The sequence below is a fragment of the Amblyomma maculatum genome, chromosome 4 (assembly GCF_055883805.1).
Source record: "Amblyomma maculatum isolate TAMU_Amacu chromosome 4, ASM5588380v1, whole genome shotgun sequence".
Taxonomy (NCBI): Eukaryota; Metazoa; Arthropoda; class Arachnida; order Ixodida; family Ixodidae; genus Amblyomma; species Amblyomma maculatum.
The window spans coordinates 136,398,917-136,423,018 of NC_139347.1; the positions used below are offsets into that span (position 1 = coordinate 136,398,917).

General features: G+C 46.6%; 1 protein-coding gene across 1 annotated transcript; it reads right to left on the minus strand.

Annotated features, from left to right (window-relative positions):
• Nucleotides 1–796: 796 nt before the first annotated feature.
• LOC146192656 (cholinesterase 1-like) lies at nt 797–24,102 on the minus strand. Its single transcript, XM_084600477.1, has 3 exons — nt 23,771–24,102; nt 9,842–10,169; nt 797–1,852 (listed from the first exon to the last, which is right to left on the minus strand). The coding sequence occupies exons 1-3, from the start codon at nt 24,100–24,102 to the stop codon at nt 797–799; spliced, it is 1,716 nt and encodes a 571-aa protein (XP_084456603.1).

Genomic DNA, 24,102 nt, shown 5'->3' on the forward strand with positions numbered 1-24,102 from the left:
GTCGTGCCCGAGTGGTTCAAGTGTCTCACATTCTTGAAGGATATGTTCAATCATTTCCTTGCCGTGCAAGAAGCAACATAAAATGTCATCTGTGCTGTCAAACTTTTGCCGATAGCATTTCGTCCTCAAGATCTCCGCCAGAGCCTCGAAAGATAAACTACTACGTTTTTAATTGTCAAGAAAGTTTTCCTTTGAATTTTAGCCTTAGCCGCCCATTAAAGCTCCATCTTCAGTTCGTCCAGCATTTTCTTTGGCCAGTGGATATTTTCTGAGTCTCGTACGTTTTATTTGGATGTGTTTTTGTATGGATTTCTTCATGACATTTGTAATGACGATAATGTTAGCTAGTCCCTTTGTAACGGGTGGAAAACATACGTGGAAGAGCCATCTGAAAGCATGCAGTAAACCACATGGAACGACCTCAGCGTTGGCCCAAGAACTGCAACGGCCATTAATGTGAACGAGCTCGGTTAAAAAATCTAATGCTGTTAATATGTCTGCGGATAATGGTAATTAAAGTACCTACACCTTTGATAGATATCACATTTAGCCTTAGCCTCAAACCACAAGGCTGCCCATCCATTCGCAACCCCTCTTCTCTTCTCGATGAGCTGCTGTGTGCAGTTTATTCAGACCTTCAACACCAGCAACTACTCATTGTATGACTGAGTACGTCGCCTGAAGAGGAACCTGTTATCTTCTCATCAACTGAAAAATAATGACTTTCAATAAGTGTTTTCCTCTTCAAGTTAAGCCTGCTTTTTCATTGTTGGTTCCGTATTCGCTGTGAATGAGCTTACCCTATTTTGACAAAGGCGATGAGGTCGGCCATCATAACGGCGGGCTCCAGGAGCTTGTGGGCACCATGCGACTGGTACACGTGAACGGTGGCTCCCCTTGCAGAAGCTTCGCGAGCCAGCTCAAGCATGGGACATCGCAAAACCATGTCTGAAACCAGTTCCCTGAAATCGTGTATGCTGGTGTCGTTGGTTTTGTTCAGATATTGCTGCACTTCCTGCGGCAGCTCACTAAGCGACTGGTTCCCCGAGAAAAACTCTAGAAGGCGGCCGAAGAAAATTTTCGGGTCGTCAGGCAGCCTTTGCTTTTCCCCGAAAATGCGATCGAAGAAATCGCGTCCGTCAACGCTGTTGTAACCACACAGTATATCGGTGCCAGTGAGATTTTTCGGCAGTTTGTCGAGAATGCGATCGCATGTACCGATAGGAGGTCGATCACAGCTAGGGGCAAAGAGCAGCCCCGGCTGTTTTGCAGTTGCTACGTAAATACTTCCAAGGCGGGCCTTCCTGAGGCAATCGACGGAAGATGCTTCACTTCCGCATTCAAGAGACGCCCTAATCTCAGTCATTGACCTCAGCCCAGTGCGCGGAAGCAGCGACGTTGGAGCGGCTCCGTGCAGGATGAGGCGTGCGAACGCTCTCTTCTTGCCCTGCGCCTCTGCGAAGAGGTCCATGGATGCTAAGTAGGAGCCAGAGATGAGTCCGAGGCCCACAATAAGTGATGGGTCACCTTGGAACGCTTTGATATGCTCGCTAATCCAGGTCAGGCCGAGGAAGACGTCTTCGACTCCAGCAGCTGCAGACGCAGCAGCGGAACTGACGTCAAAGAACCCGAGGACACCGAGCCTGTGGTTGATGATGGCCACGATCATGTCTCCTCCGAGAGCGAGGGTCTCCCAGACGGTGTCGAATCCGCGTCCGTAGTCAAACTCGAACCAATCGGACGCCAGGACAACCATGACTGGTTTGAGCGCAGTGGAGACAGGACATGAGACTGGTGCCCAGATGGACAGGGTTAAGCACTCCTCGGTTAGCTTCTGGACGGTCAAGTTGCCCTACGAATACAATATATACTGTTGCCGAATATTAGCGAGTGGGTGCATTCGTTATATCATGTTCATATGATTCGCGAATGCAGGTTTTGGCGCATTGTAATGGCCTTGGTGGACTATGTGTCGTCACATTTTTCTTATAGAGAACTTACATTTTGCGGATGATGATAACAGTCCATAAACTACTACCATATTTTAGTAACCAAACATGAGCAATAACTTCTAATGTCAGGAATCAAGTTTTGTTAAACCTTCAGGAGCTGTGTCGCTCGATGGATTTCGGAGGTCATGCGTGGGTGTTGTCAATGCCGTCAAACTAACGGAGCGCGTCACGACGGTTAACCGCCCAGGCAGCGCTTAGAGGGCGTGACTACGTATGAGGCGGCGTAGTGTGACTTGTGCTTTAAAAAGTCGCGAAAGAACCTGCTACACGCTTTTCATGGGCTTGGTGCGAATTATAAAAAAAATGTCCGAAATGTTCTACTCGTTCAATTTGATTGAAATAATTTTGAACATCTACTATTTTATCCTTTCCGTGCTAGAATCGACTAGGATTGACTTGATCCACTATTGTAAAATTTTGATTATTCGCGCAACGTTTACCGTCCCTTTTGCAGGCACCGGGTTAGCGCAAGCAGGTTTGACGGAAAGCACCTCTACATGACAGTACGACTGCGGAATGTTGCTTACGCTCGAATTAAGCGTGGTAGCAAGATGGCACTAGTCGATCGCACTTGTCTCAAACGCTCGAGCGGTGGTCTGCGGAGGAAGAAAAATGAAATTTTGAAGCAGGTACTGGCTTTTGCTGATAATACATGCGCGCTAGAGAAGCCGAAACGTCATGCGAATCGTAGGCAGAAGCGCTTCTACCCTAGCCAAGCAATTGCGTCAAAATGTCACTTCGTTTGGTCCGCATCGCACCGAGTTAGGATGCCATGACTGTCCCCAAATGCAAGCGCTTCTCGAATCCCTGAGGCGGTGTCGTGTCCGGGTGGGTCAAGTGTCTCACATTTTTTAAAGATGTGTTCAATCATTCCCCTGCCTTGCAAGAAGCAGAAATGTCATCTGTGCTGTCAAACTTTTGCCGGTAGCATTTCGTACTCACGATCTCAGCCAGAGCCTCGAAAGATAAGCCCTGGAAAGTGTGATGACTCTGCACATTGCCGTGCCTTGAAAGATGAAAAATGGACTCACTCTGCTGAGTTATAAGGCGACGCGAAGTACAGGTATTGAAGTAGGCGATGTCCAATTACACAAAAAGCACGAGATTCCCACGGAATTGTCACAAGAAACGGCCACGGCGGTAATCGCCATCATCATCAGACTGGCTACTTCCACTGCGCTGTAAGGACGCCTCCAATATGTCACAAATTACCATTGCAGTAACAGCTGTAGCAACCTTATCCCGGCGAACATCCTAATCTCATCCGTCCACCTATAGCTTTTGTCCTCCTTTGCTACGATAGCCTCCTCCAGGAATCTAGTGAGTTATCCTTCGCTTACGTTGCCTCCGCACTACTTATCGTGATCTCGCTAATTTCTTCTTGATTTTCACTTAAATATTGTTACGGGGAGTATCACAGTTATATACAATGAAAGGTAGACGTTTAAAGTAAGTGGTGAACATCATCGAAAAAAAAAAATAGTTCTTTCTAGTCTCACACGTCTCTTGTTCCCAGAGGCATGGTAATACGTCGTCGCATGACCCTAGCCGAAATCCCCTGGCGCCAGGCTGGCGACGTATCAGCGACACGCTGTCTTTTTAGATGGTCGACGTTACCAATGGCAAGGAAAAGGCGAATAGGCGACATGAGAACGCGAGCGAAGCAATTTCATGGGCGATGCCAGTAACTTGGCTCACAACACGGTAAGAACCACTCTAAGGGGATAGAAGTTTCTCGGAGACACCTATGCATCAAGGAGACCAGGAAATTATCAGTGACACTAGGATTTACGACATTTGGTGAGCGCGATCATAGGCACACATCTGTTAGATGTAAGATGAGTTTTACTGACTACGATCTGCATCGATTGCTTAATTGGCAATAACCTGATAGGTCTAGATGGTGGCGACCAAACAGTATAAGTAGAAGGAAGAGTATCCAATTGGTCTATGCGTGTGGGAATTTTAGGCGGTCACGCAGGGTAAGGCGAGGTGCCGGCCCGATTGTTTGAGTGTGACTGCACAGGCCGTAATAAGGTGAACGAGCTTCAACTTATCTCCAAGTTAACAGACCTCCGAGCAAACTCTAACATTCTTCATAATTGCCACAAACTTACGGGATGGAATTATTCAGCAGTGACAAAGCAGATTAGCTAGCACCTTTGGGACAGCACGGCTCCCGAAAGTAAATGAAATATTAAAGCAGAAATTATGTTCACAGTCATAGATTGAATGGAATACGGCTTAGAAGCCAAACAATGACTGTTATTCTTCGTTCTGAGCAATAAACGACAGTGACCAAATGTCTGTGAAAAATAGAGACTCCCGTCTTTAAACATTAACACTCGGAGCACAGTAAACGAAACCATAAAATTAGAATGCCTGTAACCACACACAAGTCTCATGCTCCAGTAATTACAGAAACCTGGCATAGCGCAAAGGTGCCTCCAATTCTCACATTACACCCTGCGGTTATGAAATTTAGAGACACGACAGGGATTTCCTCGTCGGTAGAATTGGAATTATTTCACACGAATTTGTTCCCCACGGACAGGCAATCAACGCTGTTTACCAGGTGGATGTGCTCGAGAAACTGATAAAAAGGGTTCTTCGAGCTGGAGAGGAGATCGCCGGTGCTTGGGAGTTACACCATGACAATGTTCTCAACCACAGACACTGCGTGTACAGGAGTTTCTGGCCAAGCACAACTTGGCGACTCTGCCCCTATGTTTTACTGACCTCGCTCTGCCAGACTTCTTCCCGTTCCCGAGAATCAAGAGCGCTCTGAAAGGAGTCCGTTTTGCGACATCGAAGTGATCCAAACCGCCGTGACAAAGGCTCCAAACGAGGTTCCTGTCGACGCCTCCCGTGATGAGTACAGTGTATGGCAGAGTCGCTGGTAAAATGAGTAGATGCCAAAGAAGACTAATTATAGGAATTTTAAACGTTTGTAACGATACATTTAATAATTTCTTTTCTAGCGATAAAATTCCATTACTTTCCGGATACCCTGCACTCTTGTTATACCTTATTTTCCTGACGCCGAAATTGCAAATGCCTCCTGAGCAACCCTTCTGTTCAGCGTCTATACATGTTGAAAGTATCAGCCCACACTTCACAAGCTACGGGTAAATTGTACCGACGAGTGACATCAGAACTACTCACGTTTCAGCAATTTAACAGTCGAACGTTTACCTGGAACTGATGGAATCCCGAATGGGTTTCTCTTCAGATGTGCCAAGTGATGCTTCAAGCGTTTAGCCTGATCATTCCACGAATCTCTGTCATCAACGAAATTCCCAACGTAAAGGACGTAAGTCAAAAGTCATACTCGCGACAGAAAGAAGAAATAAATCTCTCCTCACAACAAAACAATAAAAACGGCGTAAAAGCTAGCGCAAGAAAACACGGTATGCAGAGAGGTTTGTCGATCGTAGTTCAGCTGGTAGAATCAGCTCACGACTATGAAAGAGCTCTGAATTGGCAGTAAAACCGACTGTTCACTCACGCTATAAGTTAGGTTTCTTACTAGGCCCACCCTACCCTTCCTACTTCTTCCGAACAGCACTGCTCTGATGTGGACGCTGGATGCTAAAGATGAATTCGACTTTGACTTAATGTTCTTCGATTCTGAAGAAGTATTGCATCTCGTCTCGCACTCCAAGTTATTGATGACGCCCAAACTCACTCTCAAGAACAAACACCTTATTTAGGAAAACTCACGCACAATTGTCTGAATAGAGAGAGTATGTTAAGACAATGAAGCAATTTCGATCCCTGTAGATGCGGACAAAAGAATTCAATGACCACTATTTGTCCTGCCCTTTTTGTTCACCCTAATACACGATATCGTCATCGATAATCACGCAAAGGTCAAGCTTTTGTAGATAATTGCATTCTGTGTCACAAAATACGCAATTAAAATGAGCAAGAAGTTTTACACACAACACTGTATAAATTATGCTTAGCGCTCGAAATGGGAAGTGACCATTAATATTTAAACACTTGTTACGATTTTTATAACACTAAAACGAACCCCTTCCTTTGTTACAGGCAGTATCAGCAATGACTGCTTATTTGTCGTGTTCAGTCACAAGCGCACTGAAACAAGGATTATGTGAAATATTGGGTGAGACGAACACGTCACACACCTTTCGTAATAAAGCAACGAAGAAATTTGGCTTCAAGACGAAACTTAGAAAACGCTTCACTTGACGAAACGTTTTTGATACAAAAGTCTATCCGACCTACAGTGAAATGTGGGTGTCTGAAATAGTTATTTAATACTCGAGAAGGACTTCATCAATAACCGAAGAGGTGGCCTTGAGGTAAAGCATTCACCTCGCGGAAGGAAGGTATACGTGCTTCGATCACTGGTGCCGCACGATGCCCACCGGTTTTCCAATGAGTATACGATATCCCCGGGGTGCGGCTTTACTGGCGTGAAAAGATTATCATTTCGCCTCGGACCTCCATCAATAAATGAAAGGAAGTCCAAAGGAAAGTAGCCAGGTTCATTTTTAATACCTACAGTTGGCGCACGCCTCCATCATGTTTTATAAAAGCCCCACAATTTGACAATACTTCCTAGCAGCGCTAGCTACATCACGCTGCAAATTTCGTTTACTTCCGCGATGACAATAACTTAAGATCAAATGAAATATTGTGCATTCTGCCAGCTAACCAGCAATCAACATGCTCGCATCGCACCAGAAGAGTTTCAGAGTTTTCATGGAGAGCCAACGTATTTAACGATTCCTCTTTCTCGAGCATGATTTCTGAATACCAATAATAATTGCTAACATTGCTAATAGGTCAATGACATATTCTAAACATTTTCTCATAGCCGATACGTCTCACTCATCTTCTCTTTTCATTTTAAATAAGTACAATGAAGATATCTTTCAGCGCTGTTCATTCCGCAGTAAAACTGCCGAATACTGTTGTTACTTTGTTGGATGTCAGTTAACTGTTGAAAATGTCCATTTTTACTGAAGATAAGTTGCAAAATTTCATTAATGCCTGTAAAAATATTATTCCCTAAGTAATATATTTCAGAAACATCAATTAGTCACACCGCACATTCTCGAGCATACAGAAACAAGACAAAATAATTACCGTTTGGTATCACTTTCAATGGCTCGGAGTTATAGCTTCTGCACAAGGTTCCCTACTCGTCCTAGCCGCCATTATTCGCCCTACACATAACAGTATAGTATAATACCCAGCAACACCAACGCAACAGCGCGCACATATTTTTCCTGCACCTCGCTCCTGGCTGGCTTGCCCTTCACCGAAGTCGACATCTTAGGATCTCAGTGCGCTTCAGGGATAGACTCACGCGGTGGCCAAACAAATACTACTCAACTTCAACGCGTCCTCTCTGCATTTGCGCAACGCCTGGCCTTGCGTCGCTGCCTGGCGGGTGGTGGTGATTTATTGCATGTGTGGAGGTTTGACGCAGAGCCTTAAGGGCTTCGGCCTTACAATATTGGGTGGAGACCCTAGTCAGGGACCCCATGGGCGGTTGCCGCCGCCCGCGCACGACGCATACGCACGCTGGCAACCGGCAGGCGCAATGTATTCAGCGCTGCGAAATCTCTGTCTCCTTCTCTGAAGTACCTGTCCGAGCATCTGGAAACAGATGGGGAGGCGCGGTTCCTGCAGCGCTGGCATACATGTTTCCTTGTTGTTCGTCCGGATGGTCTCGCCATGAGTGTATTGAGTGTTATAATGTATCGTGTGGTGCTTCTTCTGAGCGTCCCATCTCCCTTTTTCCCCGTTTTTTGGGAGTGATGTTGAAGTGCTAACACGTGCATGATGTGTGCTTTCTAGCTTGACATAAGTGCAATGATCGTTGTGCAGGACGGACCTGCAGCTTGTATATCATTGTTTGATATAGTGTTGGACAGAGTGTATAGCATAAAGTGTGTATATCAGCGTGCATCCTCAGTTTTCAGAGTTGGAATAAACTTTTTTTCAGTGTCATTTCCGTCAGCTCGTTTCTCTTTATAATTTTTTACTACGAGAGGCGGGACAGAAATATCACAAGTGCGCAATCCTAAATCGTCACTAGCGCTGTAGTGTCTGATCCTGCAGCTCCTAATCCAGTGGCACTACCCCACGTATTCTTAGCGCCAGTACAGACCTCACGTGATCTAGATAAAAAAATATTCCTGGATGACAACACACAACGCCGGTTAAGTAACTTCCATGTTAGGGTACGCGTAGCGTACAGTACACACGGGCAGACTGTCTATGCCTATAGCCTAAGCGAACTTAAGGTTGATGCAACAGATGTTTGGTTTGGGCTAGTTGGTAGCAGTTTCTTGAAGACATAGCGCAAAAAAGACGGGGACAACTAACACAGATGTAAGGTTGCCTCGCCCAATGCGTGAGCTTCCATTAGGAGAGGCTCTTAGTTGGCACCAAGTCAGATATCGATGCATTCCTGCAGCAGTCGCATCAAATCTTTCGCGAGTGTGTAGATTCATTTTTTTCTACATGCCTTCTGGTTTACCTTTGACCACGTCGACTCAGACTGTCTAGGGCGTGACTAATGAGAGCGTGCTAAAACAGTGAAAACAAATAGCTGATATTAGGTGCTTCGCAATATCCTCCATTAGTGCAGCTACTTTTTGTCACCTCTTTGCCTGGGCGTTTTTTTTTTTTTTTTTTTTTCAATTTTTGTCTCTGCTCCTCTTTAAGCTTGCGTGCAACCGCTGCCCACTTATACAGCAATGAACTGGTTTGGTTTGGTTTTGGGGTTTAACGTCTCAAAGCGACTCAGGCTATCTGTTAGTCCAGCATAAAACACGAAAAGCAAAACCATTTTTTGCGGGCATACTGAATCGCAGTGCTTTCCATTTTCAATTCGATGGCGTTATGACCAACGTAAGTGCCAACAATACCTGTCCGTATTCGTTGTCTATCAGCTGTGTATTTTTGCTCTTGTTTTGGCGACACCGCTTTCCTGTTCGCGCTTCAGGTTGAAGCTGGCGGTACAGCCTTTGTCAAAAACACAGTCCACTAAGCCTGCTTCTGGGCCGTGCAGTTATGCTCGTTTTGCATGGGTAGCATTCTGAAAAAATTACGAGGGACTTTAGCGCCTAAAATAGTGAAAGGCGAAAGCCTTAGAAGTCTCATCTTGTCTAGCGTTCCTGCCATCTACAAATCCCACACTTGAACTCGCGCCAAGGAACGCCACGCGACAGCCACCGCGAAAGCGGGAAACACTTTCTCCGCGACAGTATAAGCCATTAACAATTAGAGGGTCTCTTTGATGTCTCTTAAGAGGAGAATGGCGAAAGTCTACCCTTCCTATCCTATTTTGTGCCTCCTATCGTTAGCCTCTTGTCGGCATTCGTTGCAGTGCTACATATAACTACAATTGGTTTACAGGAAAGGCGAGGCGCAGTATCTATCCCACTTTCTCCGGCATGTGTGAGTTTGGATGGTACACCATCGCTCCTATCGCGTAGCGTTCCTTGATGCACGTTCAAGTGTGGCATTGCAGATGGCAGGTACGCCTCCCGCCCAGGCCAATCAGAACGCCGCAAAAGCGGGACACACTTTGTCCACGACAGCATGAGCCATTAAAGGCTTCCGCCTTAATGTCTCGAAGGGGAGATAGGTCTCCTCCTAGCCCTTCAGCATGGGCTGACGCGAGCTAGCGTTGTCTTTCAACACAGCATAAAATCTAGCCGATTGGATTCTATGTTTCCACCAAACACTGCGTATCGTGGCCTTCGCGTCTGGCATTTTCAGAAGCGGTATTCGGGGGAAAGGAGCCACCACGGACATTTCCTTGGCGCAAAGAGAGGGCGTACCTGAGGGCAGCGTGGTCCATGCCGGTAGGCGTAGAAGACGCCGCCTTCTCCGATGCTGGTCGCGGGCTGCGCAGGTTGGAAGCGCTGCGCACCGCTCACGTTGGTACCGTATGGTATGCCAAAGAACTTGCGCAGCATGCCGTCCGCGGTGCCATACACATTGACGCCCAGGGACTCGAGACGCACTTGCGGCTCGCCCTGATCGGCCTCGCATTTCCGGTTAGACTCGGGCGTCGTGCCTATCGGCCGCACGGGGGAGCTCCGAAGCGCCATCCAGACAATCACCCCCGAACCAGCCGCCAGAAGGACCCCTAGGACAGCGAGGGCACTGCAGAAAATTGTTGCTTGAACATATATGTCTTCATGGTCCCATCAAGGTAGGCATCAACTACTCTGACAGGTTTTAACAGCTTCTACTCATAGCGGGAACATTAAAATGCACCAGGCCCACGTGACCCGTTGACATCGCCCAAAGCAACTTTGATAACAATCATTCATCAATCATTTACAATGGGAAAAGCAGTGCAATTATCAAGGAAGCCCAGCCGTTGTACTTTTGTGCTCAGCCAAGGGTCGACTACTACTCCTAAGAACGGGGATTTGACCCCGGCCGTGGTGGCTACGTTTCAAAGTAGGCAAAACGCAAGGCGCCCGTACATTTCGGGATGTCAGCACTCATTAAACAAATACAAGTAGCCTAAATTGTCTGAAGCCCTTTCCTACAGTGAGTCGCTTCGGGACATTAAACACCACACCCCAAACAAAGCCAAAGAAAAACAAGGACTACTGAAAGAGAAAACACCGGCTGACTTGACCCTTGTTCAGTCATAAACGAACTTTCTCAAATGGTTATTTCACACCAAGCATAGAACACGAGATTTCATTAGGGTATATGCTAACAACGATTGCCGCAGCAGTGGCCCAGTGAGTGGAAAGTGCGAACTCTAATCCTCGGGATTTACTGCTATTATCTAGCACTTCCATGAACACAAGCTCCTCCCAAGCCACGGGCTTGGCTTTCAGGGGTGAAATATGATTTTTAACCCTAATTCGTACAGACCGTGCACATATCAGCCATGGTGCTCTTTACTTAAAGCGCGCGCCCTTAAAACAAGCCAATAGAATATTTACCCAAAAGTATGATATAAGTCCTTGACACCAAGTCAATGGGTAGTTTTTCAGCGTTACTCAAAATACATTCAATTGTTGGCGTTGCAAGAATGCATATAAAAAGTTTAGCAAACCGTATAGTATGCCCAAAGTTCATTCTTCCTGACTTTTCTTTTATTCATACCATTAACCTCTCTGCCTTTGGAAATATACAGCAGTCTTATGATGCTTCTACAGATATATGCATTGTAATCCGTCCATCACAAAGCCCCTGGTCTTCACCAGTGGTGCTAGTGAAAAAGAAAGATGGCTCGTTTCGCTTTTCTATCGATTACCGGCGCCTCAACAAAATTACCCACAAGGACAATTACCCCCCTTCCGCGTATAGAAGACGCTCTTGATTGCCTCCAAGGTGCCGAGTACTTTTCATCTCTTGATTTACGTTCAGGTTACTGGCAAGTACCAATGGCCGCCTGTGACAGAGAGAAGACCGCATTTGTGACGCCGGATGGCCTCTATGAATTTAATGTAATGCCCTTCGGTCTGTGCAATGCGCCCGCCACATTCGAGAGGATGATGGATAACATCTTGCGGAAGTTTAAGTGGCACATCTGCCTCTGCTACCTGGACGACATTGTTGTCTTATCCACCGACTTCGCTACGCACCTAGAGCGCTTGCGGCAAGTTTTTGTTTGCCTTACTGACGCCGGTCTGCAACTGAATCTGAAGAAGTGCGTGTCACTTCGATGCCAAGGTGTTGACTATTTTGGGGCACATCGTCTCTAAGGAAGGTGTTCGCCCTGATCCGGCCAAGCTGCGCGCAGTGGCGGAGTTTCCTAAGCCGGTTTCGCTCAAGCAACGTCGAAGCTTCATAGGTCTATGCTCCTATTTTCGGCGCTTCGTGCAGAATTTTGCTTCGATAATTGCACCCCTGACGAAACTACTCGGAGGAAACAGTGACTTAACTGCGTGGTCGGTCGAGTGCGACGAAGCGTTCACCGCATTGCGCCGTCTTTTGACTTTGCCACCAATCCTTCGCCACTACGACCCGACAGCACCCACCGAGGTCCATACTGATGCGAGTGGCGTTGGCCTCGGAGCTGTCTTGGCACAACGGAAAAACGGTTTTCACGAATACGTCGTCGCGTACGCGAGGCGCGTCCTCTCCAAAGCTGAGTGCAGCTACTCAGTTACGGAAAAGGAGTGTTTGGCAATTGTGTGGGCATTAACGAAATTCCGACCCTACCTTTACGGTCGCCAGTTTGACGTCGTCACGGACCACCACGCGTTATGTTGGCTGTCCTCTCTTAAAGACCCGTCCGGCCGCCTCACACGATGGGCTATCCGCCTACAGGAATTTGACATCTCAAGGCCGCCAAAAGCATCACCACGACAAAGATCAGACGCCACACGTTTTTCCTGCAGGATCCTTTGTTTGGCTTTGGATTCCCGGCACCCCACCGGGATTGCCATCAAAATTTCGGACCGAGTATCACGGTCCCTACCGCATTATCCGTCAAACCTCCCCTGTGAATTACATCGTGGAGCCACTCACTCCCTCTTCGAACATGCGTCATCGCGGCCGCGAAACTGTACACGTGAGCCGCCTCAAAACGTACTACGATCCGCTCCTCGCCCTCACCATAGGTCGCCAGGATGGCTCCTCCTCGCTTCGGGAGAAATAGTAGTGAACTAAAAAAAACAAGTGAGACAGTTACCTCGCCTTTCCCTTCCTATAAATAAATAAATCAGTTTTAAAATAAATCGGAGGATATACGAAGACGAGGATGAAGTAGGTGAGAATATCACGAAGACGAGGATAAGGACGACGAAGTGCCGCTGCGCTGCTCGAGCTCACTTGTGGAGACCTAGACTGGCTGTGTTCTTGTGTGGTTCGCCGTGCAACTTCGAGAGGGCTATTATCCCTGTTATAACACAGTAAAAAACCCCTTTCAGCATATGCAATAGACTACATATTTTATTTAAGTACAAATAATATTAGGTGTTACTAGTCGCTGAGAGCAGGGGGTCGCCTTGGAGCCCGGTGCGTACTATATGACTTCAATGGCACTTTGGCTGCATAAATTTCAAACTCACAGAAGAGAAATGAAGTCGTTCATATATGTCAAAGGTCTATTTCGGGTGCCTATGCTGCCAGATATGCCTTTGGTGAAACTAAGCCATTCTTTCTATTTTAGAATATTCTAAGTTTTTTCAAAATCAGAAAATGTCCCAGGCTATATCTTACCCTTGTAACGTTGCTCACGCACAAGGTCCCTCGCCAGAGTTTTTGCTGATGCAGAAGTTGTCCGCGAAGGCAAAATTGTTTTCGCTATTTGTGCGTCAGAGAAATCATTTGCTAAAACCGTTTTCAATGGCGTGAGGTGCACATCGATAGAAGATGGGGATCAATATTACAGGTGCAAATGCTGCGTGCCGTGCGAACGATTAAAAAGTTTAGATGAAGAAAATACCGCACTAATGTCACGTTTGGTTGTCATAAGAAAGCAACTGGAGCTAGAAAAGGCGGAAAATGGCAGGATGAGGAGGCAGGTGGCCGACATAGTAGAAACAATCGCAGACCCTGTCACAGAATAAAAAAAACATTCTACACGTGGTTAAAAGTGCTGCTAGACGGAGAAGCTAGGTCCGAGAGAAGGAGCGGGATAGGGATAGAGTGCACCAAGGAACACACGAGGTGAGGTTATATGTGGAGGACAGGCACAATACCAGGGCGGATCCCTGGAAGTATGTCGTGGGGGAGTTAGTGAGCGGGCAGCAAAACAGTGCCAGAAAGGGTGTTGCAACGTGTTCCGGAAGGGAGGAGACAAAGAAAGCGTAGCCAGCTGGTGTTAATCGTCGGTTACTCTAACAGGAAAAGGTGCCACGGAGTTATCATAGGAAAGGTGAAAGAAGGTAGCCGAATTGCGATCGGAATGAAGAACTGCCAGAGAAATCTGCAGAACGTAGCATGGTAATGGTAGCAGCAGGATCAACGGATGTATTGAACGGAGACGGTGCAAAAGTAGTGGAGCGGATAGCGCAGGGAGTTGAGAATTTCCGGGCAGTAGCACCAAGGGTGCTGACAGTAGTGTGCACAGTACCAGAGGTGCTCGGAAGAAACGCAGAGCTTGAAATGGAAGTGGGCAGGGTTAACCAGGAGAATAGAAAATTAAGCCGAGAGATGCGCTTTGAGGTAACAGATATAAACAGGGAAGTTCTTAGAGCAGACCCTGGCAAAGGTTTTTAGCGAGATGGAGTCTATTTGACGGAAAAGGTGGGCGTTGAGATCTGCTGGCGTCTGGTATGTTGGAGAGCAAGTACAACCAACCGACCAAAAGGAGGCTTAAGAAGAAAGCCAAGAAAAATAAATTTAACTCCACTATCTATTACATAAACATGTAAGACGGCAGAATGAGAGAGAAAGGATTTGAAATAGAATTGCAGTTAATATATGGTGAAGTCGGTGAAAAAGCTCTGCGCGAGAGATACCTCAGGAACCTAGAACTGGCAGTCATCGAAGGTTATAGTTGGGAAAGGTGTAACATAACGGCGAAGGGTGTTGGTATGCGGATACAGCACAGGGGCAATCGACAAAGGGGAAAACCAGTTGCAAAGAAAATGTCTGAGTTTGAGGAACAATAGGAGGTAGAAAGGTACGGCTAAGGGTAACCCATTTATGGGCAGGGGAGAAATGCAAACACGAAAACAGGGATCTAGTTAAATGTCTCAGTGAAGATATTGAAGGGTCCGAGATATTCTTATCGGGCGATATGAATGGACACATTGAGGATCTAGATCGAAACACTGACGGCAACGGGAAGTAAATGCTAGACATCTGTGAGCAGTTTAACCCGGTTATTGGGAATAGAGAAGTGAAACGTGAAGGCCAGATCACATGGAAATTACGGAATAGGGAAACGACTATAGATTACTGCTTGGTGTCACCAGGAATCTATAATAAGCTCGCGAGAATAAAACGCGTGCAGCGTGGGAAGGAACCATGAACGTAGTAGAGTCTGCAAATGGGACACATGACAAAAAGAAACAAAACGAAAACAGGAAGTACAAATAGCAAACGCAAATTTAATAGACAAACAAATAAAGGTAATGGCATCAGGCATTGGGGAAACGGTAGAGAAATAAATACCCCATGGAGCAATGGGATATATCAAGTCAGTACAACGTATACGTTCAAACATTCGACAAGTAAGAGATCAAGTGGTAGAAAGGTAGGAGGACACTTTTAAGCTGGTGGAATAGGGAAATTAAACAGACAATCGAACGATAAAGGACGGCTTCCAGAGAACACAGAGAAGCTTAGAAAGCGCTGCTATCTCAAAGTGAAATAGAAAATGGGAATATTATCGACTAAAACTACTTGAAGCGCTGATACTTGTGGAGAGTTAAATACATAGCCCACCGATTGCTGGATGACCGAAGTGCGGACAACAAATTATGGAGTCATATAATCTGCCTAGGTAAAAGGCATCATAAGGAGCAGGAACAGATTCCGAATGCCGAGGGAAAATGTCTAGAAAGGGATGACGCCATAGGATATATTACATCATTTATTGCAGAATAATTTAGGTGCGATGGTGGTGTAATCGCCCCAAATGAAGAAACAGTATTGGAAAGAAGTCGAAGACAAATATTCCTGCATGTACAAGAATTGGGATGGAGCAAATTTTAATCAAGGTAATTAATGGGTGATAGGTCCAGCGAAATCGAGGTGCAATCGGGACCATTTTTCTTCTGTAGCTGGCCAGTTTACTGGCTCACGTGCTGGAGGCATTGGTAAAGCCTGGACACAATCAAATCCGCAAGCGCAACGTCGAGGGATTCACACTCACGGGTACAGACAGTCCTGCAGCAGAACCAGTGGACCATCCGCTGGCTATTCAGAACAACGCATCCACGTCAGAGCCCGCAGACCCTGCTCCCCAAGAGACACAGCTGCGCAGGTCAACCCGGGTCAAGAAACCTGTGGATCGCTATGGTTATTAGGAGGAAGGGATGCTGCTGATAACAGAGGCGATAAATCGCCATCTATGAACCGGCAATGGCACCAATCTTTTCATTACTACTTTTGGAATGCGATGCCTCGCCTCACGGTGTGGGAGCGGCACTTTTCCATCGCATTAATGGGGTAATGAGGCCCATCGGATTTCGGTCCCGGACCTTAACTTCGGCCGAAAAGAAGTATTCTCAGATCGAACGTGAAGCGTTGGCTCTCGTTTTTGGTGTTTCACGTTTCCGGGACTACCTCCTTGGCCGGGAGTTCACCCTGGTGACGGATCATCGGCCACTGCTCGGCCTTCTACGAATGGATCATCAGACGCCCATCATGGCCGCCGCGAGAATACAAAGATGGGCTCTTCTGCTGGGAGCGTACAAATACAAGCTGCTTTGCAAATCCGGTAAAATGATGGTTAACGCGGACACCTTAAGCCGTTTACCTCAAACTTTGCAGGAAACGGAGACTGCACCGGAAGGAGACGCAGAGTTTGTCCTCGCCATCGACCAGTGGAACCAGTCGGCCATCGCTTTAGAGGAACTGCGGTCACTCACAGAAACGGACGTGGTACTAGCACTTGTCCGCAGGTACGTCCATGACGGTTGGCCCAAAGCATGTTGCTCCGGTAACACTGAGATGTTGCATTACAACAAAAAGCGACATGAATTATCCGTTCAGGATGGCCTCCTACTGTGGGGACATCGTGTAGTAGTCCCCAAACAGGCACGCGGTAGACTGCTGATGATATTGCACGAAGCCCATCAGGGCGTCTGCACCATGAAGAAGGTACCACGGTCCAAATTTTGATGGCCAGAGATTGACCGGGACATTAGCCGAATAGCCGATGAATGCAGAAACTGTGTCCAGGCTTTACCAATGCCTCCAGCACGTGAGCCAGTAAACTGGCCAGGTACAGAAGAAAAATGGTCCCGATTGCATCTCGATTTCGCTGGACCTATCAGGGACAAAATGTTGCTGATCGTGGTTGATTCCCACAGCAAATGGATCGAGGCCATTCCACTCTCGCGTGCAACATCAAGCAGCACTGTAAACTCGCTGCGTACGCTCTTCAGCCAGTTCGGACTACCGCGCACTGTAGTAACTGATAACGGCACGCCCTTTACCGGGTCGGATTTCGCCGAATTCATGAACAGAAACGGCATTGCCCACATTCGAACACCGCCCTACCATCCACAAAGCAATGGGCTGGCAGAACGCGCGGTCAGAACGGTTAAGGATGGGTTAAAGAAGATGCCTAGCGTGGATCTCTCAACCGCACTCGCACGAGTTTTGTGTCGATACCGGAATGCCCCAAGGCAGTCGAGCCTATCACCTTCAGGAGTACTGTTAGGTTATCGACTACGCACCAGACTTGACATGCGTTTTCCTCTCAGGAACAAACCTGCCAAGAGCAGAGCAGCTACGCCAGCTATGGACGACGCCAGCTGGAGTTTCGCTCCGGGGGACCCTGTACTAGTCCGTAACTACGGTGTAGGTGACAAGTGGACACCCGGAAAGGTGAAGTCAACAACAGACGCTCGACTAGTCACCGTCAAGACGGAGGATAATGTGGTGGTTCGTCGTCATGCTTGATCAAATCCGCAAGCGCAACGTCGAAGGATTCACACTCACGGGTACAGACAGTCCAGCAGCAGAACCAGTGAACCATCAGCTGGCTATTCAGAACAACGCATCCACGTCAGAGCCCGCAGACCCTGCTCCCCGAGAGACACAGCAGCGCAGGTCAACCCGGGTCAAGAAACCTGTGGATCGCTATGGTTATTAGGAGGAAAGGATGCTGCTGAAAGCAGAGGCGATAAATCGCCATCTATGAACCGGCAACGGCACCAATCTTTTCATTCTTTCTTTCCTTCTTTCCCTCACCCCTCTGGCTACATAATACCCCTTGATCCGAAAATAAACCAGCGTTCTTTGGCCTGGCTACGTTATCTGATGCATCACCCGGGAGCGGCGTTCCCATTGACCACGCATTCACAACAATGGGCCGGGAGCGGCGTTCCCATTGACCACGCATTCACAACAATGGGCCTGATCCAAAAAGCAAGGACACATTTTCAAAGGCATTGGAAATAGTCATAACAAATAAGGAAAGTCCGGATAGCTGGCGAGTGCGCAGGATGAATTTAATCTATAAATGATAATTAAGTTGAGATTTCATAGGAGGGGTTACGTCTACTGTCAAGGTATGCAAATGACAAAGACAAGGATGTCCTCTTATCACCGCTGTTGTTCATGGTTTATATGAAGAATATGAAAAAAAGGCTGCAAGATAGCAACATTGGTTTTAATCTCTCATAAAAGCTAGGTGGAACAGACGTAGAACAAAGGCTTTCAGGATTAATGCACGCGGACGACATTGTTCTATTAGCCAGTAACCAGGAGAATTTACAAACATCGGTTAATATATGCGGATACGAGAGAGCTGCAGTTGGCTTTACTATCTGTGCAATTACGTTGTCTCTGCTCGTGTTCAAAAATTTCAATTTAAAAAGCTAACAATACAAGGGAGTGAGATACCAAGACTGGCAGGATATAAATGTCTCGGGGTATGGATAAACTAAGGACCGGTATACATGTAAAAACATGACCAGGCATACAGGGCGAAATGAAGAATGGATGCCGCGATAATAAAGCACAGGGCATTATGGGGGTACAACTGGTATGAAGTACCTAAAATATTTTGGAAATGAACAATAGTACCAGCGCTTACCTTCGGGAACGCGGTTTTGTGCGGGTTAGAAACAAATCAGAGATCCGTGGGAAGGTATAAGCTCTTTGAGTCCATGGCAAAACTACAAAAGAAGCAGTACAAGGAGACAGGGGCTGGGCGTCTTTCGAAGTACGAGATGCTCAGAGCAGAATATTGTACGAAGAACGTCTCAGAAAAATGGACAAAAATAGGAGGGCAGGTAAAGTATTTAAATACTGATACCGAAAGGGCATTGACTCACAGTGGCGGAAAAGGACCAGAAATGATAGGAAGATAGGGCGGAGAAATAAAGAAAATTAAACGACAGGTACAGAGTACAGGAATGTTACCCTAGACATATATAGAAAATGAAAACTCGGATTAAGAAGGAAATCTGCTATGACAACGTCAGAGGGAGCGGTATTCGCTAGAGCAGATCAGGATGCCTTAGAACCCGAATCTGCAAAAAGGAAGTTTAATCAAGATGATGAAACTTGTGCTATGTGCGGTCGATACCAAGAAACAAACATCTTATACTGGAGTGTGGTAGTATTTATTCAGATGTCGATGCGGGCATAGTCACTTTTACCGGTGCCAGGGGCGTAGAGGTAACAAAGGAGACGTTAATGAATCGGCGGTAGAGGTTAGCAAGAGGCGTTTCAATGATTGGTGAATAAATAGCAGGGAGTGGACGCAAAGAAGCTGAATCAAAAATTAAACAAGGGTATTTAAAGGCAACCTGAGTAAAAATTAAACTCGGTAAAGTGGAAGAGTTCTCCCCTCCCCCCTCCCCCCCCCAAAAAAAAAAAATCGGCAACATGATGACTATCACTACCTCGATCATTTCAAAGGGGACGCTCTTACCATCCATTCATTCATCCGTCCATCCATCCACGACATTTGGTCAGAGCAGCTTTCAACCGTGCCTCGTTCATCGAGCACAAGATATTTCAAGCACTTAACCAGGACTGAGTGGGATCGCGTGGAAGCCTTCAATCGAGAGGATATGTTAGGAATCAGTTGCCTTCCCCGCATCACACCGGGCATGCCACTTCAACACCTTAGCACCTTAATGACACCTTAACACACTAGATGAAATGGTGAAGAAGCATCGTGATACTTGTGGGCTGTTGCATTCACCACGAACACTAAAAGCTTATGCTTCATCACACACCTTACTGTCCCCGCCACCACTAGTTATCCCGCCGTGGATTTTTGTTCAGCTGAGCTACAATAAACCGGTTAATCTTCGTCGACCAAGCTCGTCTCACGCGACGTCGTTCCTCGCGAGAGAATTCTGGAACAAAGCACCCACCAGCCCCACGGCTCGATCATAGCAGATGTAGTGGCAGCATCCAGGGCTGCGGAACGACAACCACAATTTACACTCCCTGCTAGTCGGCCCTTAAAAAGACTTCCAGGTTTCAATTCGTGGAACCTCCTCTGTTCTTCTGTGCTGAGCTGGTTGCTTTTCGAGAAGCGCCTCGTTCTGTAGCCGCCATTGCCTTGCTTCCTACCGCCTCGTTCTGTAGCCGCCATTGCCTTGCTTCCTACCGCCCACATTGTCATCCGCATTGACGCCCTTCAATCAACACGCCTTCTCCGACTCGCCAGTCGCAGTCCAGAAATATGCCCGAACATATCGTCAGGCGCTTCTCATGCCGCAACGTATTCGATTTGAGTAGGTACCACGTGACATGCTGAGTTCACAAAGCTTTACAGATTCTGCTACCCGAATGGAGACCCTACCCTCATGCCTCCGTTCCTCATCATGGCTGATGCCACCCTCCTTCTCACACACACACACACACACACAAAAAAACACCCTCGGAGACTCGCACGTATTCTCGTCCCATGTGTGCCGCATATTGGTGTGCAGTAAGCCTCCCCTACGGACACCCGTGTGGAGAGATTGCGCTTTGGAGGATCCGTGTCGGGTTTGCCCTCACTCCTGCCGTCACTTGGTTATGGCCTCACTTTCCGCCCTTCACCACGCACCTTCCCGTCTGGAACTCTCAAAACGCTGAGGCAGATATTCACCACTTATAGGTTTGCCCGGCGCTGAAGCGAAGGGGCCCCATATGCCCCTTCCTCGAATATATTACATCGGCTAACCTTTTCTAATATATTTACATCCTTTTTTTTTTCTCTCTTATCTCCTTTTAGGCTTTGAAGTAGTATAGATGCCTAAAGTTTGGGTTCGGGTTTTATTCTTTGTTATAATGCGTAATACATTACTGTACCTGTACGCTGATCACCATGTGATATTCGCCTCTGAATAATTTAAAATCAAATTTCTTTGCTTCCCTATTTCGGTTTTGCTTTCAACAGCCGAGAGATGGCTGTGATGTCAAAGTCAAGTTGGAGCAAGTGAGGGATGAAAACAACATAACCGTTGCTCTGTCGTTTGCATTCAGTACGACGCTAAAGTCAGCCTGCCTCATGAACAGGAATCACAACGAGTGAAGTGTCAGCAAATGTATCACTGCTTTTTTCATGGCGCTTGGGGTCTAGACGTGGTTGTGACGGCACAGCAATATTTTGGCTGCTGAAACCTGAATTGCCGATAAAAGAAAATTCATTGCAAAGTTTTATCGGTCGCAGGCGAATACCACTTGGTGGTCCACATAAAGGAGTGTCTTATGTATCAATTACAAGCAAAAAAGATAGCAAGAAAATTTGGTGTCTATACTCCTTTAAGGAAATAAGCAACATTATCAGAGAAAAGAATTCATAAGAGGAGCCGCGGGTGCAAAAGATAAGGCTGAGTGAAACAAATCTAAAGAAGGGTAAAATGTGATAGCGCAAAGAAATCGCATCTAGCATAACCTTGTAAATTAGCCATTTCTTCTAAGGGTTAATCTCACTGCATCTTCACTCTTGTTTATCTTTTCTCATCTTTACAGTTGCTCGCAGAAAGAAAAGATTGTTTGGTTAGGCCTAGTTTATGGGGTTTAATGTCTCAAAGCGACTCAGACTATATGAGCGACGCCGTAGTGGAGGGCTCCGAAAATTTCCACAATCTGGGGCTGACATCGCACAGCACACAGATGCCTTCCTTTTCGCCTTTAGAGTCCCTCAATAATTTTCAGAGTACCGCAACGGACCAATCGGGTTACCATCGCGTGCAGTGGAGCTTCCAACTGTTCGAGGCGCGCTTCTGGCGCGGCTATATTCAAGACAAAAGCAGAGGACATTTTGAAAGCAGCGTGGGAATTGGCCTGTGCATTGTCTTGAAGAGCACCGCAGCTACTTTAGAAACAGTAGAATTTGTTAATGTTGAACGGCAAACTTGTATGAAAGGCTGAGCGGCGGTCTGCATGGGGATCATTCTAGTCTTGCCACAGGGTTCTATAATTATTCCGACACCTTATAATTATTTGTTATTTTCGCGATATTGTAATTATTCGCAGTTTCCTGCCGTTTTGATTACCATCGTAAATGATCACATTGAATTATTCTCTATGGCGATGCAGATGGCAACTAACTGCACGTCGTCGCACATGCGTGCACACACCTTGATGCAATCTCACTCGTGCTTGCTTGTTAAATATCTTTAATGACGCAATCAAAATCATTATCATTAATCATTATATCCATCGCTAAGCACTGCTACTAGTTTCCAGTCAGGTGCGGTCATTCAAGTCGTCGTTTGAAGTATTGGTCGTTTCGTAGTGATGATGAGTCATGCCTAGTTGTTGTAATTATCACTCATCCCTAGGTACTTATTTCTAGTCAGTTGCGGCCATTCAAGTCATCGTTTGAGATATTAGTCCTTTCGTAGTCATTATAAGTCATGCCTAGTCATTGTACCCGTTAATAGCTAAGTATTTTTACTCATTTCCAATCAGTTGCGGTATTTACAAGTTGTCGTTTTACATATTTGTTTTTTCGTAGTCATGCTGGGTCTTATATCTACTCATTGTTGTTATCACCACTCATAGCTAAGAATTTTTGCTCGTTTCCAATCAGTTGTGGTTAATACAAGTCATCGTCTGAAATATTGGTCGTTTTGTAGTCACTAGCAGTTATGATGAGTCATCCTTATTTATTGCAGTCATTACCATAATTCGCTAAGCATTTTTACTCATTTTCCATCAGTTGCGGTATTTACAAGTTGTAGTTTGACATACTGGTCGTTACAAGTCATTATTGATCATCACTATTAGTCATTAGCATTAGTCATTAATCATATCGATGTCAAGAACTTTTATTCGTTACCTATCCCCATCAATCGTTATCATTTTCCCCTTCTCACACTTCCGTTATTTGTCAGCGACACATTAGCACGCAGATGCGACGCACAGATCAGACGCACACATTTTTGCTAAACGAGCTAGACTAGGAAGGCTAGCTTTGCGGACCCATGCAGTTTGCGGCTGCCGAAGGCGCTGTAGCCCGGCATTCTGTAGCTAAAAGAAAAAAACAACAACAACGCCCGAGAAACCAATCCAAGAAGCGATATACAGCAATGTCTGCACACGCACTGCACACGCTGTGACTTTTTGGAAGCTTGATTGCGAAAGCGCGCCGCGGCGCACCACGTGACCCATGCTGACCGATATGTGTCGCAGCGGAGCGGGGAAAAGAAGCGCGGTACTCTGAAAATTATCGAGTGATTATATTTGCCTCCATCGAAGCGTGAACGCCGCGGCTGCAATTTGATCCTGCACCCTTGATTATAGCAGCTGAGCGCCCTAACGATTGCGCCATCACGGCGGGTACAGAAATAAAGTTTAGATCAGTGTGGATACTCCAGCGAGATTTTGTTGCCTGTACAGCTGTGGGTTGGCGGTGAGGTCAGTAGCAAAGTTGCGCGCCGCGCGACATGGAGCATTAATACACATAATCTATCCTATCCTGACATTTGGTGGCGAACTGGGAATATTTGGCCACAATGCGGGAACAAATGACATCTAATTAGGACCAGTTAATTCTAGTTGACGATTTACACCTCGTGTTTGTCATGTCCAGTCCGTTCAATTTCAGACACTAGCTTAGGCTCCACGTGTTTCCCACTAGAACCAGCTAAGCGGTGCTGGCCGTGAACTTTGTGCAGAGGTAGAACAGGTGAGAAAAGAGGCCAACTTACGGAATGCACTTTTTCGACCAAGTGTGGCGGTGTATCCCGTAGAGCGACAAAGTGGAGATCAGTTCACGCAAGGAGCTTTTTCTCCGCAGCGTCTCGAATGTGGTGGACATCAAATGTGGAGGTGGAACCTCCTCCTTCTCCGGGCTTTCAGGGGAAAGTGGACTCGCCCCCTCCGGTTTTGGACTCTCGGGAACGGTGATATCTGGAGCTGCATGCTGTTTCCCTGCCGCAGACTTGCTCACCGAGAGCGTGGAAACTTTCTCGTCCCTCGAACGAGACTTCTTCCTGGTCTTGGGGGCATTCTTGGCCTTACCTTCAGTCTGCTTGGACAT